General features: G+C 39.2%; 2 protein-coding genes across 2 annotated transcripts; one reads left to right on the top strand and one right to left on the bottom strand.

Moving 5' to 3' along the window:
* Positions 1–148: 148 nt before the first annotated feature.
* On the bottom strand, positions 149–5,564 carry LOC121651113. The gene is made up of 4 exons (XM_042003017.1): positions 5,284–5,564; positions 4,312–4,358; positions 3,966–4,134; positions 149–2,371 (listed from the first exon to the last, which is right to left on the bottom strand). Exons 1-4 carry the CDS (start codon positions 5,486–5,488, stop codon positions 2,037–2,039), a joined length of 756 nt encoding a protein of 251 aa, XP_041858951.1. The 5' UTR covers positions 5,489–5,564; the 3' UTR covers positions 149–2,036.
* A 1,180-nt stretch (positions 5,565–6,744) lies between these two features.
* Positions 6,745–14,063, top strand: wdr6 (WD repeat domain 6). The gene is made up of 7 exons (XM_042003004.1): positions 6,745–6,878; positions 7,148–7,265; positions 8,057–8,209; positions 8,512–11,299; positions 12,063–12,140; positions 12,606–12,722; positions 12,958–14,063. The coding sequence occupies exons 2-7, from the start codon at positions 7,196–7,198 to the stop codon at positions 13,907–13,909; spliced, it is 4,158 nt and encodes a 1,385-aa protein (XP_041858938.1). The 5' UTR covers positions 6,745–6,878; positions 7,148–7,195; the 3' UTR covers positions 13,910–14,063.

The following is a 14,063-nucleotide window of genomic DNA, read 5'->3' as shown; positions in this document are numbered from 1 at the left end:
AATTTCCAGCTGTAGTCTAAGGATCTGTAGATTACACAAGCACATAGATTTAAAAAGTCAACAGTATCCTTGATGAGCCCCCAATTTATCATAAACCAGGTTCAAAGAAGGACAGAAAAAAAGAGGAACATCCATTGTTATTTTTAAAGTAGGTGAATTTTAATGGAATGCAGAATATAAATAATCTGTCCGTAAAATCAAGTGTATTGTACATAATGAGTGGGGGTCACAGTGGAATAACTCAAAACACACTCAGCCAAACCAACAGACAATACATGATTACCTCAGACCAAAAGGAAAATATTGTTCAGTAACGTGAGTTAAATCTGATGTTAGAAATCTGGATGTTGTCTTAGATTCAGATCTGAGGTTTAAATTTAAAAGATTGCAAATTCAAAACTCTTTAGCCTTATTAATGCATTTATTTCAAGTAGACCTGGACCGCAATGATGCAATCAATTCTACCAACTATGTGATTTTAGTTATTTGTGTAGCATGCTAACGCAAGTCCATTCCCAATAATTACAGCTACCACATTGGGGGTATAAAAATGAAATACATTCAAAAAAGTTTGGACAAAAATTCTCCAAAGTGTGGGAATTTTTAAAAGGAGACCTGATAAAACTGTGCTCCGTCCTCTTTAGAAAACAGATATGACTTACCACAGCAGCACATCTGTCATGCACAAATATCTGAAAAGAAAATATCTTGAGGCTGCAGCATGTTTATTACAGTGACTTATATCTGATTGTTGGGTTTGTCATTTGGTTATTTGCTGTAAAAACAAACTCAATGTTATCTCAAGACTCTTTATAGGCCAGTTAATGAAAACTTAAGACAAATAAAAATACAATAAAACAATATTTCATTTCACAACAATGCTCCCAAGTCCCGAACATCTTTTACTGTGGAACACTTTTGCCACGAAAGCCCAAACTCACTCCATTATGGGAAATCACAAAGCAAAAACACAAACTAAATGGTCGCAGTACAGGCCGTTTTTTAAAATAAGACCCATAATTAAATATGTTTCTAAATAGTGTGAAAAGTTGACCAATCTGTCGAGAGCCATGATGTTAACCCAATCAAAAACGTGAATATTTTTGCCCTGTACTGTTGCTGGACCTCAGCAGCTCTCACGGCTGAACAATAGCAGACCAGCGGCCAGCTGAAAGGCCTCAAAGAGAAGTCGTGACAACAGAATATTCAAGCTGATTACTGTCATAAAAGATGCAAAAACAATCGCATGCTGATAAAATTAGCAAGTGTCATCATACTCACTTATTCAGGGTTCTACCAAAATGCACTGATTTACATAAAAAAAAGTTAAAAGCATACATGCTTAGGTTAGCATGCACTACCAATATCTGATAGAAAACTGTCCACTTATGAATATACTTTCTATATTTGTCAGAAGCTCAGGTCAATCTTTTAAATAAGCTATAATAAAGTTTTACTTTTAAAGAATATCTTTTCATTTTGAATACTGAATACACAATGTGATAAATTACAGATAAAACAGTCATTGTCCTTTAGATTTTTTTAGATAGATAAAGCATTCAAAGTAGTTTTTACATGTATTTCTATTGTGTGCCATTTTTCGGTGGTCCTTTTGTAAAACTTCAACCCCTCTGACTTTGAGAAATTCATTCTTCATTTCAGTCAAGTGAGACCTAGTTCAGTTCTTGTTTGTTTGGCATTTCCACACAGGAACCACCGAGCAAGTCACCTCTGAGCAAACCAGGACATTTTATCTGCAGTAGCAGCTCCACAGAGTCGGCTTGTCTTAGTTTCCAATGTTTCAGCCCTGGTCCAGTCATGCTGGAGACTCCCAGTTGGAGCTGACTAGCGTTTGGCTCTTGTTTGAAACAATGATTTTAGGCACTGAAATAACTAAAACAAAGAACCAAAGCTAATATTTTACTCAATAGTGGAGGATAACAAGAATTTCTATAAATCTATGAAAAAATATCAATAGTTCTATGGCATTTAGATAAAACAATACAATGAACAAGTACTAAAAAACTTAAAACAAATCAGCTGTTCACATGAGTTACTTTCTCCTCTTCATCGCTACTGCTGGAGGAAGATGGTGGCACATCCTCACCCAGTCTCTTTAGCTTGGCCTTGTAGTAAGCCTTCTTCATCCTGAAAGCTCTCTCCTCCTGCCGGGCTGCTCTCCTCTTCTCCCTTACCAGCTCCTGTTCCCACGCCAGCACCTTCATCCTGTTCTCCCACTCCAGGATCCTCATTTGCTGCTGCTGCTCCAGTCTCGTTAAGTCCAGAGGGTCATGGTGAGCAAGGTGGTGGCTGGTGTCTTCTGTCTCGATGTCTGACTGGTGAAAACGCTGGCCAATGAGCCTGGAGGTGCCTGTGAGATGAGAGTTCAGAAAGGGTGAGCGGGAGGTAGTTTGTGTTCAGTTAACGGGTGACTTAGTCTGCAGCGTGTACAGCTGGTTTAACACTCTTCAGTTGTAGCTGGTAACTTGTAGTGGCTGATGGCTATCATAAAGGGGAGTGCCATAAGGTTGTGATCTAGAGCCACTTGTATGCAACAACATGATGTTGCTTTTCTTGTTGTTGTTGTATTTTATTTGTTATAGTGGTCCTGCAAAATCCTGCAGGACCACTTCTTCTCCCATTCAAGGACCAGACCTGAAGATCCCTGCAGTAGCACCAGCTCCCAGTTTGGGTTCATAAGACAAACACTCTGTTTACATCAAATACTTGGTTAAAAGAGGGAAAAAAAAACTACCAACCGAAACGGTTTATAAATCAGCTGTAGATCAGATGACCCTGAACTATCACCTAATTATGCTACAATGAGCCTAAAGCAACTCAACTCTCTCTTTGTATCTGCTTACAATTATAGGATGTTACTAATTTAGTGTGTACTTCTTCTGCTTTTGTCTTCTTTCTCTCTTTGTACCTTTCTGTATCTCTGGCTCTGAAGCTGCATGTCCCTGATTCACAGTTGGTGGCAATTATTGCCATGTAATTAGTTTTATCTCTTTCTCTGTTCTTTTTAAATGAATTCATATTTTTTGACTGCTGAGTATCATTCTGCTGTGTGGTTTTACAACTTAAAATCACTTTGCAGTCACTGGTGACTAGAAGAAGAGCATGCCTTTACCTAAGTGAAGTCGGGGAGGCAGAATTCATGGAATATCTAGGAGAGTTTCTGGACATGGTAGAGGCAGCAGGGATGGAAAACATAGCACTAAAAAAAGCGAAGGGAGGAGCATAGGTGGTCAGAATAGTGCTATAAATATCGATGATGGCTGGATGTATTTAAAAAATGAGGAAGTGCATTACAGGTGGATCAGACATTTTGATGAGACAAACATATGCTGCTGGCTTTCTGCTTCATACATTTTGAGAAAAGTATTATAAAAAAAAAAAATACAAACATAAAAAAAAATCATAACTCATATTGAATGTTACGTAAAATAATACAACTGCTAACCTGTGATGCCACAATATGCAAATCAGATGAGTAATTTTACTTCTACCATAAACTTATTCATGTTAAACGTTTTTTCCTCATTTACAATAGGTCCTAACATAACATTTTCTTTTAAAAAATCCAGCTCCCAAAGGGTTAAATTATGCTGTTAGCATGGCTGCTGTTTGTCTCTCAATAAGAATCCAACCTCCATCCCAGTTATATCATCATCGTTTAATAAGTGGAAGACACTGCTGTAAGCGAATCCTTTTGCAGTCATACAGTTGTACCCCAATAACACATTTATTATGTGTTCTTGCTTTTATTAAATCCATCCTCTTCATCTTGATTAAAACCCAACTAATGACTGGATTGAGCTAAAAGTGATGGCTACTTAGTTAAATGTAAAGACTCAATCTTGCTACTAAAATATTAGATGTAAAGAGGTTTGTAACTAAATCTCTGCTGTTTCTGAGGCAACAAATGCTTGAGCAGCTTGAAGAGCTTTATCTCAGGGTACCTGGAGCTGTGAAGTAGGCAGCAGGAAATGTCACATCCTGCAGCTCTGCATTGTGGGAGGTGGAGTTTGTGGTGGGACTGTGGCGCTGATCTGACCATTCGCTGCCTGTAATTCTGTCCAAGGCGTCACGCTGGATGCAGATGGCCACTTGTTCCTTGCTGTCTTCTCCCTAAGAAGAAAGAGGTGGAGTTTTTTGTAACTTCCAACAATAACACTGTTTTATGGATCTTAGTTGTTAGCTTGTATGAGCAGCAAGTTTTATCTTTACATTATATTCAAAACTCTACTTAAATAATATATCAAAAATAAATGCACACCCTAAAAGAAAATGCTCTAAAATATTTACCCGATTGTCACTGCCGTTCAACTGCCCGCTGTCATTTATTAAATTACCTGCCAATGAAAAGAGAGAAGGGACAGAGAAAGATTGGGAGGGTCTGAGGGAAAATGTTTTATTTTTAAAAAAATTAACAGAGTGCCTCCTTTTGGTAGACACCGGTACAACACTGTCTTTACAAAAGCATAATTACTGCATCCAAAGCTCTTCACACCATCATGCAAATATAAAGTGTTATTATTATTTATTTATTTTTTTTTTTTTTTTTAAAGTCAATTTTTATACCACAAAACATTTTGCATTGACTGAATTTCAAGAATTTCAGCGTTCCAACATTATGTCACAACTACACCCACTTCTACACAGAAACCATGTCAACAACCAAGAATTCTTTAGTATACACATCAAATCAATCATATATATATATATATATATATATATATAGATGTATATATATATGTGTGTGTGTGTGTGTGTTTGTAATGAAGAAAAACAACTGTCTGACTAAAATAAGTGAAGGGACAAAAAGAAAATACTTGAGCAGAAACGGGTCATGTATTTATTTATAATATAGTGGGCGAGTCTTACTCAAGAATAGAAGCAACCTGGTTCTGGTTCTTATTGCTGTAATAATTTATTTAATGTGCATCATATAAAACCTCAATAAACTAATACATTTGAACATAATAACTGCACAATGGCATTAGTCATTGATCTGTGCATCAATAATTGCACATGTAGTATTCAAGACCAGCTGTAACTGATAACCTGGGACAGATGGGTGAACTGCGGGCTCTGATGTTGGGGCCAAATACGCCACCACTAACAACACAACTGCTACAAGGACAACAGTAAAACAAACACACCCAATGAATGAGTGTTTATCGCGAGATATACATCTGAGTAATATATGGCATTTGAACAATTTCTGTCCATGTGTTTTAGTGTGTTTACTTGCTACAAACACTTAAAATAACTAACCTTCCAGCAGCTTACGGACCGCTGCTTTGTGACCAGCTCCCCCTGCGTGGCTAGTGAGAGCAGCCTCGCCCATGGTCTGAAGTTTGATTGATTTACAACAGGCCCTACATCGAGCGAAGTGAATGTCATGGGCGTCCTTCATCAGCCAGTCTTTGAAAGCGTCCTTTGACAGCCAGGAGTCTTGGAATTTACATTTTCCAGGCATAGCTAGATGTAAAGTTAGCTGGATAGCTATCTAACAGCCAAAAGCTGTGGGTCTGCTCCTTTTACGATGACCTGGGAAGAAGTGATGACGAGTGGGGAAGGTGGAGTTTGTCGCTTAAATGGATGGGAAAGCGTTTTTGCCAGTGGAAAGAGGGTTTACCAAAACACGAAGTTGATTAACATAGTATATATATATATATATATATATATATATATATATATATATATATATATATATATATATATATATATATATATATATATATATATATACATACATGTGTGTGTGTTTTATGTTAATCAACTTCGCTCCGAAAGATCCATACCTCCTTTGTTTTGGTAAACAAACAGCATGTGTTTCAGGCTGTAGTCTGCAACGTGCAACAGTGTCCATTGGAGGTCTCTCAATAAATAAAGACAATGCAGTAAAAAGGAGTTGGACTCGGACATAACTTTAGCTACTGCTTAGAGCTGCTAAACGGAAACATAATATAGGCAAAAGTTTGATTAATAACTTTTATGTGCTCTTATCTACTGAACTTAAATAAAGGCCACACATCAAAATGATTGATTAAGTTGGAACATTTTCTAAGTTTATCTGCAATCCCACTCTGATTTGTTTGTCCCACCCATGTGTTTAAAAGGAGCGTCTCACCAAACAAGCCGTCGAATCTGAGTGGGTCATCTGGCTGATAGCCCGATTGAAATAGAATGAAAACTCCACACACCCGGCTAGCCCGGGCAATAAAACGTGCGGACCCCATTTCTCTACTTTAACCTCGTGATGCGTTTGGGTCATCTTCGACGGTGTGTAATATTTTAGCAGCTATCTTTCAAAAATGAATAAATAGATCTAATTTACTTTAGAATCTACAAAGCGCAAAATAGCGACAAAGTATTAGTTAAACGGCATTTTTAGTTTTTCTACTGTCAGAAGACTTTCCAACAGCGTATTATAATTACTACAAATATAATAACATATATGAAATTGATAATATAAAAAAGTTTTGTGAATAAAATTCGAACAGTGCATTTTATGAAATTAATTTAAACTATTAGTTAAACAAAATAACTCAGCAACATTTTCAAATACCCCATATAATTTGATAATGCGTGTTTATATGACGACACTGTTAAGCTACTTTTACGGAAAACCTAAAATGCAGCATAAGTCCGCTGTCGTTGGTCACATGACTTTTGTGCCAATTAAAACTGGTATTTATTTTTTTCTGTTCAATCAGCGTGTAGGAAGCCACTGCTGTACTGTGATTGGTTAGAATACAGGAAACAGAAACGAAACACATGGAGTCACAGTTCTTTTTGTAGAATTAATTTAAAATAATAATAATAAATTTGAGACATATCCCAATAGTGTTTGACGCTTTGTGGAAGTAAGTATGAATTGAATTTTTAAAGTAGTTACAAAATTTATTTTCCTTTCTTTGTATTTCACCAAATATTCAAACTCTTACCGCTAGCTTGTTCTGCCAGCCGAAAGACTTGTACTGCAATGATTGTACTAAAAAAACAACAACAACAAAAAAAAAAAAAACAAACAAACTGTATTTTAAAAGTTGACATAAGCTTAATCGCTTTTATTTGGGGTTTGTCAACACCCTATAGTATGCACGAGGGGTAATCCTAGCTTTTTACCTTTCAGGACCCATAATGTTCTCCACGAGAGGTTAATGTTCGGTAATCCAAAGAAATGGAGACAGACGCTCTGGTAGCTCCAATTACTGCTTTGGAGTTCTTTAAGGGAGAATTTTTATTAACAGGTAAGCAACGTCTTGTTACTTAGCATGCAAGTGTGCATAGCCATACGCTAAAGACAAAGCTAGTATTGTAGTATGTCAAGTTATAGTCTACCTGTTTGGTAATGTATTAGCATTTTCTTAAGTTTACGGTATGTATTTGTACAAGGAACGATGAGTATTTGTTCTATGTTCTGTTGATCCAGCGTCTAATTGCAATGGCTCTCATAAGTGGAGCAATTAACAACTGCCTTTATACATTATGACTAGTTTATATCCGGCTTGGTTGACTTGGACCAAAATGAATACATGTTTTAAACGTAATGTACAATGTAAACTTAGCTAAAAAAAGAAAAAGTGAAAATAAAGAAACATTTGTGTGGTCAATAATTTCTTCCCGTTAATGATACTAAGTATTGTTATATAATACATAGTTGCAAAGCCTGATTAATCACCTTTATAATGAGGTATTATCTGTAAGAGTCAGTCTTCTGTAAAATGAGTAACACAGCTATAAATGCATGGAAAAAAATGCTCCAGAATTCCCTGCAATATCCTGTTGGTATTCTGTGCTGATTTTATGATTAAGGTGGTTTATGTGCTTTTATTATTTTCTTATTTAATGTGTTTTTGTTAAACACATTGTTTAATAAAAACACGTTAAATGGTATTGTTAAAAAAAAAAAAAAGAAGAGCTTGATCTCAATGGCTTGAATAAAAGTTATGCTAAATAAATAATTGTTTACCTGATTTTGAAATCTGAAATGTTAAATGAGCACACAACATACATATATTGCCCTTTTCCATCTTGACAGGTGAGGGTCCACTCTTGTCTGTATACAGCCTCCAACCTCACCCTAAAGTCAGCGCCTCACTAAGTGTCCTGCAACATTACAGAATCCACGGGATAAGACCGAGAAGTCAGGCACAGATCTGTGCCAGAGCAATCCACAGGCAGAGGGAACATGGTTAGCTGAAGCAAATTCTTGTTTCTTCTGTGTGTGTGTGTGTGTGTGTGTGTGCAATAATATATATATATATATTATTTTTTTCTCTCTTTCTCTTCTCTACTGACTTTCCAAAAAAGAAATAAGTCAAGAATAGAGGTGATCTACAGGACTATTTGTATTGATTACAAAAAAAATAAAATAAAAATGGAAATATTAAAAAGAATAAGTGATAATGAAATTATTTTAGGTTTTTTGTGGCTTGCTCAAGAACTGTTTAATTGCCAGATAATCTTAATCCCCTCTTCATTTTCTTTTCCCAGGACAAAGTTCTACCTCAGAGTCCAGCTGTTATGACTTAGTAGTGTTTGGAGGGAAAGCTGTGAGACTGGTGAGGCTCCATGTGGATTTGAAGGGTGTGAAGCATCTGCACTTGGAGATCCTGGGACCTCTCTTGAATCTGAAGGACTGGGCTCTGGATGCCCGCTGGCTCTCTGGAAATAAACAGTCCCTGCTCTGTGTGGCTATAGCCCACAATCAAGCTCTTCTCCTGGATGTCATTACAGGAAATGTACTAGTTCATAGCTCTTGTCTGGAGGGTTGTTTGCTGTACTCTGCCCTACTTTTGGTCCATGAATCCTGGGCAGATACTGTCTTAGTAGGAGGGACTGTTTTTAACCAGCTTGTCATCTGGAAACCCAGAGGAGGAGAAGAAAGTAGCAATTCTGGGTACAAAGCTCCAGTTGAGCGGCGTCTATCGGGTCACAGTGGTGTCATCTTCAGCATCTATTACCTCCAGGAGAAAGGATATCTGGCTTCAGCCTCTGATGATCGCAGTGTGCGAGTGTGGGGCGTTGGTGCCTTAGGAGGCCTTGGGGGGAAATGTGGGGACTTAAACCCAGCTTGTTTAACAGTCCTATATGGCCACCAGGCCAGGGTGTTCTCAGTGCATCTCTCACCAAGAAGAGTGTTCAGTGCTGGAGAAGACGGGACCTGTTTAATCTGGGACTGGGCTGGAGGTGGAAAGGTGGTTCGCACACTAAAAGGACATCGAGCAGGGGGCATCCGTGCACTGGCAGTCAGTGAAGGAGAAGATCAGAGATGGGTGGCTACAGGCGGGGCGGATGGAGGGGTGAGGTTGTGGAAAGTGGACAGCAGTGAAGAGAAAGACAGTGGGGAGGAGACAGTGACAGAGAAGCTAACAGACCTAAAATTTCCCAGTCACAGTCTGCCTAAAGTTGTCTGTTTAGTAGGAGAAGAGAATGAGAATTCAAGCTGGAGTCACTTTGTGGTTTGCACTGACGGAGGAATGGTTTGCCAATACACTGATGGAAAGTGGGAAACATTATGGCAGGGCACATCTGAGTTTCATTCCTATTGCGTGATGGACACAGTAAATGTTAGCGTGAAAGACTCAGCCAGCACAGTTTGTTTGTGTGCTTTGGGAACCCTCAGCGGGTCCCTGCAGGTCTTTCCCACTTCTCAGCCTCAATCTGGCATTTGTCTTACAGGTGGCTCAGGGAAGATTCAGAGTATTATTTGGCAAAAGGGAACCAACAGTGTGTACTTGCTAGCATCAGGTGCAGAGGGACTTGTCTATCGTTGGTGTATAGAGGTAAAAGCAAATGAAAACTGTTCTCTTGTTCTCAGAGTAAAATCTCTTCCACCTTTTCTCCTACCATGCTGTTCTAAACGCTGGCTCACAGCTGCAGTTTGCCTCCAACCAAGTTCGAAGGAGGTTCTCTGGGTTTGTGGCGACAGACGAGGGTCCTTACTTCTGTATCAGGAAGGAGAAAAGTTTGAACAAAAGAAAAGCGATGATGACAGAATGAATGAAGGCTTGGTGGCTGGAAGGAAACGAAGTGAAGATGAACAAGAGGAAACTAAAGAAAAAGATGGAAAAATGATGGAGAAGGAAGAAATAAATAAAGTGCATGACCTAACGCTGCTGCCGCTGAGCTGTTTGTTTGGGGTGCATGGGAAACACGGTGTAACTTCAGTGCGTGAGTACCAAGGATTACTCTACAGCACTGGTAAGGATGGCTGTGTTAGGATTTTCAGAGTGCATCAAGCAACATATAAGAAGAGCAGACAAGACAACACTGAAGAGAATGTAGAGGTGAAACAAAATCTTCAGCTGGAAGTGCTTAGAGTCCAACGGGCCTGCAAGGGTATGGAGTGGCTGGAGAGAATTTTGATTCTTGAATCTGAAATTGCAGTAGGGGAGGAGGAAGCAGCTGCAGAAGAATGTGAGGATCTGAATAAAACAAAGCAACTCGATCTGACAGAAAAGTTGGAGGTTATAGGGGAGGGAGAAGTTGAAGAGAATTTGAGAGGAGAGGAATTCAAGGGAAGAGAAGCTAGATTTGTAATTGTCGGATTCCATGCGGTCCACTTTGTTGTTTGGGACCCTTTGAGGCAAGAGAGGCTGTTAGCGGTACCCTGTGGTGGGGGGCATCGCTCTTGGTGTCTCTGGCCATCACACATGGGGATTTGGCCTGGATTTGGAGCTTTGGTCTTCATCAAGCAGGGAGCAGTCCTCACTTCACAATCTCCAGGAGCGGCATTAGGCTGGGCCAGAAAATCTGGAAGGAATGGAGGATGGAGCTTGAGAGAGGGGGTGCATGGGAGAGGGATTTGGTGTGTGGCCAGACTGGGGAGAATAGGGGAGTTTGGAAATTATACTTTAACGAAGTGTGCAGCAAATACAGCTAATAATAAAAGAGGTGAGAGGGAAAGAGAGGAAGGACATTGGGAGATAGTGGTGACAGGAGGAGAGGACACAAGTCTAGCTGTCCTAGCGGTACAACCCGTTTCTGGCATCATCAAAGTTCTCTCAGTTATTACTGACCACATCTCAGGTGTCCGCGCAGTGGCAGCAGTAACACATCTAGATGGAGGGAATGAAAACTCATCAAAGTCTTTCTCTGCCCTGCTTGTGTCAGCCGGTGGCCGGGCTCAAATACAGTGTTACCGACTGTTGATTGTCTGGGACAAGCAGAAGTTGGCTCCATCCTGTCAGGTGATCCAGGTGGCAAGCCACCGCTTAGATGAACAGTGGGAAAAGAGACGGAACAGACACAAGACGGTGAAAATGGACCCAGAAACAAGGCAAGGTTTACATAGTTATTTCAAACTCAACGATTTGGGCATTTGGGTATCACTTAGTGATGGGAAGTTTGATTCTTTTCAAAGACTCGGCTCTCTCTGCTCCCAAGTTGTTCTTCATTTAGTATCACACAGAGCTTCTATTTTAGCCTAATTTAGCAGCGATGAATGGTTTGTATTTTGCTAAGTGTTTTTTTTTTATTCATTAAAGCCTTGTTTTTATGCATCTTATTTGTTAAACATTTAATATTCTAATAAAACCTTTAAATGGACAATTGAACACAGAACCACATCAACCAATTAAAAGATAAAGTCTTAATATACAACACTTTAGATACACTAATTTCTCCACTTTTTCTTGACAGACTTGTATTTAAATCTGTTTCTTTCTGTCACTCTGTGTACCTGACCTGTACTACTACAGTACATTTCTTCTGATATCTGCCCCCTTCCTTCTTTCACATAATGGTATGATCCTAGTCTTTCTTTGCCTGTGATTGGCCGCATGTTGTGCCCATCAACATAAAGTTCCACCCCTTCTAAAGATTTGTCAAGAATCATGTGTGCGTGTGTTGGGATGTCAAGGACTTGTGCTACCTTAATATTTCTGTTTTTTTTCCCCATTTTTGCAAAGTGACTTTCATAAAGAGATTTCTACATCATCCCTACCGAGCACCTCCTCATTTTCAATTCTAAATTAATCTCTTTTATTTTCCTTTAGATCTACCCCAGTCAAGTTTTACTAACTATGTTTGTGTGTTTTCAGGTATCTGTCCATTGCAGTGGTGGAGGAAAAGACGGACTCTGTCCTTCTGGCTCTGTCTTGCAGTGATGGGGCTGTCAGGTTGGTTATGTTTACTCTTTTTAGCAATAAAACTGATTCTTAGAAGACGAAGGGAAGCAGAATGTGATCCAGTGGTTAGGTTGTAGTTGTTTAATGTGTTTTTGGTGACCGTTGTTGTGAATATGGCTCTAACTAAACTAGAGACTTTCACTCTTGTGGCTTCTAGTCTGCACTGCTCTTCATGTGTGTGTGTGTTTTTTTTGTTTTTTTTGTTTTGTTTTTTTTTTGGTGAACTTAGACAAATTTTGGTTTCTTATATTAGATTAGACTCGTTAGATTCGGCTATGACAGTGGAGAAGCATAGTTATTAAATAGCAGTGAAAGGACAAGGGATATGAGATAAGTAAAAATCTTTTAATTTCTGCAAGTACATTTTCCAGGTTTTTAAGCAGAGCTGTATTAAGGTTGCCATGTCACTAACATAATACTTTACATACATGCATATTTTTGTTACTTTCTGTCCAGATTGTTCTCTATCAGTGAAGTTAAAAATCAAATTAATTTGTTGTGGGAGACGTTTTACCACCAGCGCTGTGTGCTCAGTGTTGCCACCTGCAGCCTGGAGGACAACAAAGGAAACAGGTGAGCTTTCCTTTGTTAAGTTTTTTAATCATATCATTATATTGCATTTTATTTAAAAAAAAACTCATGATAAATTTAAGGCATAATAAATACAGAGTGATAATTGATAGAATAGAACTTTATCATTGCAACAAATTGTGCAACAAAATTACTAATATCATAATAATAATATAACTACTAGTATCAGTGTAGATGGAGTGTGAAGAAAATAATCCATGCTGTGCTCCTCTTGCAGGAATAAGCTGCTCTTTAGTGCTGCTACAGATGGGAAAATAGCAGTGTGGCATTTGACTGAAGCTCTGCCCTTATCAATTGATAATTCGTACTGTGCTACAACCCCCCCAGTCCCCTGCCTCGACATTCCCGCCCACCAGAGCGGTATCAACTCATTGGCTGTTTGGGTAGAGAAATTGGGACAACAAGAGGGCTGTTGCCTGGTAACTGTTGCCAGCGGAGGAGATGATGGACAGCTGACAGTGTCCACAATTAAGGTGCTATACCCAGAAGATGGGAAGACTGGGGGCAGCAGAGTGTCTTCTCAGATTTACAATTCCCAGACTTTACCCCAACCATATGTCGAACGTCATCACCAGCTTCAACTTCATCTCCATTCCCAGTCCCACATCCGACTGGCTCACGCTGCCCCTCTCACTGCTCTGAAGCTCCTGAGTCCAGGCTTACTGGTCTCCACCTCTTCAGATCAGAGGGTTTGCCTGTGGAAGGTCAGTGGTACCAGTATCAACCACAGTGGGGTGCTGTTCTCCCACGTTGCAGATGCTACAGGACTTGCAGTTTGGAAGGGGGAGGAAGAAAAGGAAAGGAAGAAAACGGGTTTTGAGCAGGTAAATGCAGTTTTTGAGGACAAAAAGAGTGGGACACCATTAGAGACAAAAATTAAGATAAAAGAGGATGAGGATACAGATGAGTCCAAGGGTAGAGGCCCTGATGATGCAGTGAGCATGAAAGGTGGTTCTGTCTGTAAGACCAGTGATGAAAACGAAGGTGAGGCATCTGATAATCCAAAGAATCAAACAGTTAGTCACTGTGGTGAGGGAAACACTAAGACAGGTTTAAATGCCTCCTCTGAGAGCAGGAAAAAGAGAACCAAGGTGGGATGGGTGTTGGTGTGTGGCCAGGGCATCCAGCTGCTACGAATCAGAAATACAGAGATGGATGCAAAGACGTAGAGAGAGAAAAAACAAAAACAGCAAGTTAAAGTTCAAAGTCAGGCAGATCAAAGTACTGAAGTGATATTTCACCTTTACATAATGATTTCTGTATAGTATGAATCTGTAAATATGTAATTTCTGCTTAATTAATGATAAAAAAAATTTAAACAAA

The sequence above is a fragment of the Melanotaenia boesemani genome, chromosome 13 (genome assembly GCF_017639745.1).
Source record: "Melanotaenia boesemani isolate fMelBoe1 chromosome 13, fMelBoe1.pri, whole genome shotgun sequence".
Lineage (NCBI taxonomy): Eukaryota > Metazoa > Chordata > Actinopteri > Atheriniformes > Melanotaeniidae > Melanotaenia > Melanotaenia boesemani.
Note: the sequence above shows the minus strand (reverse complement) of the source record. Positions and strands in the feature narration are given on the sequence as shown.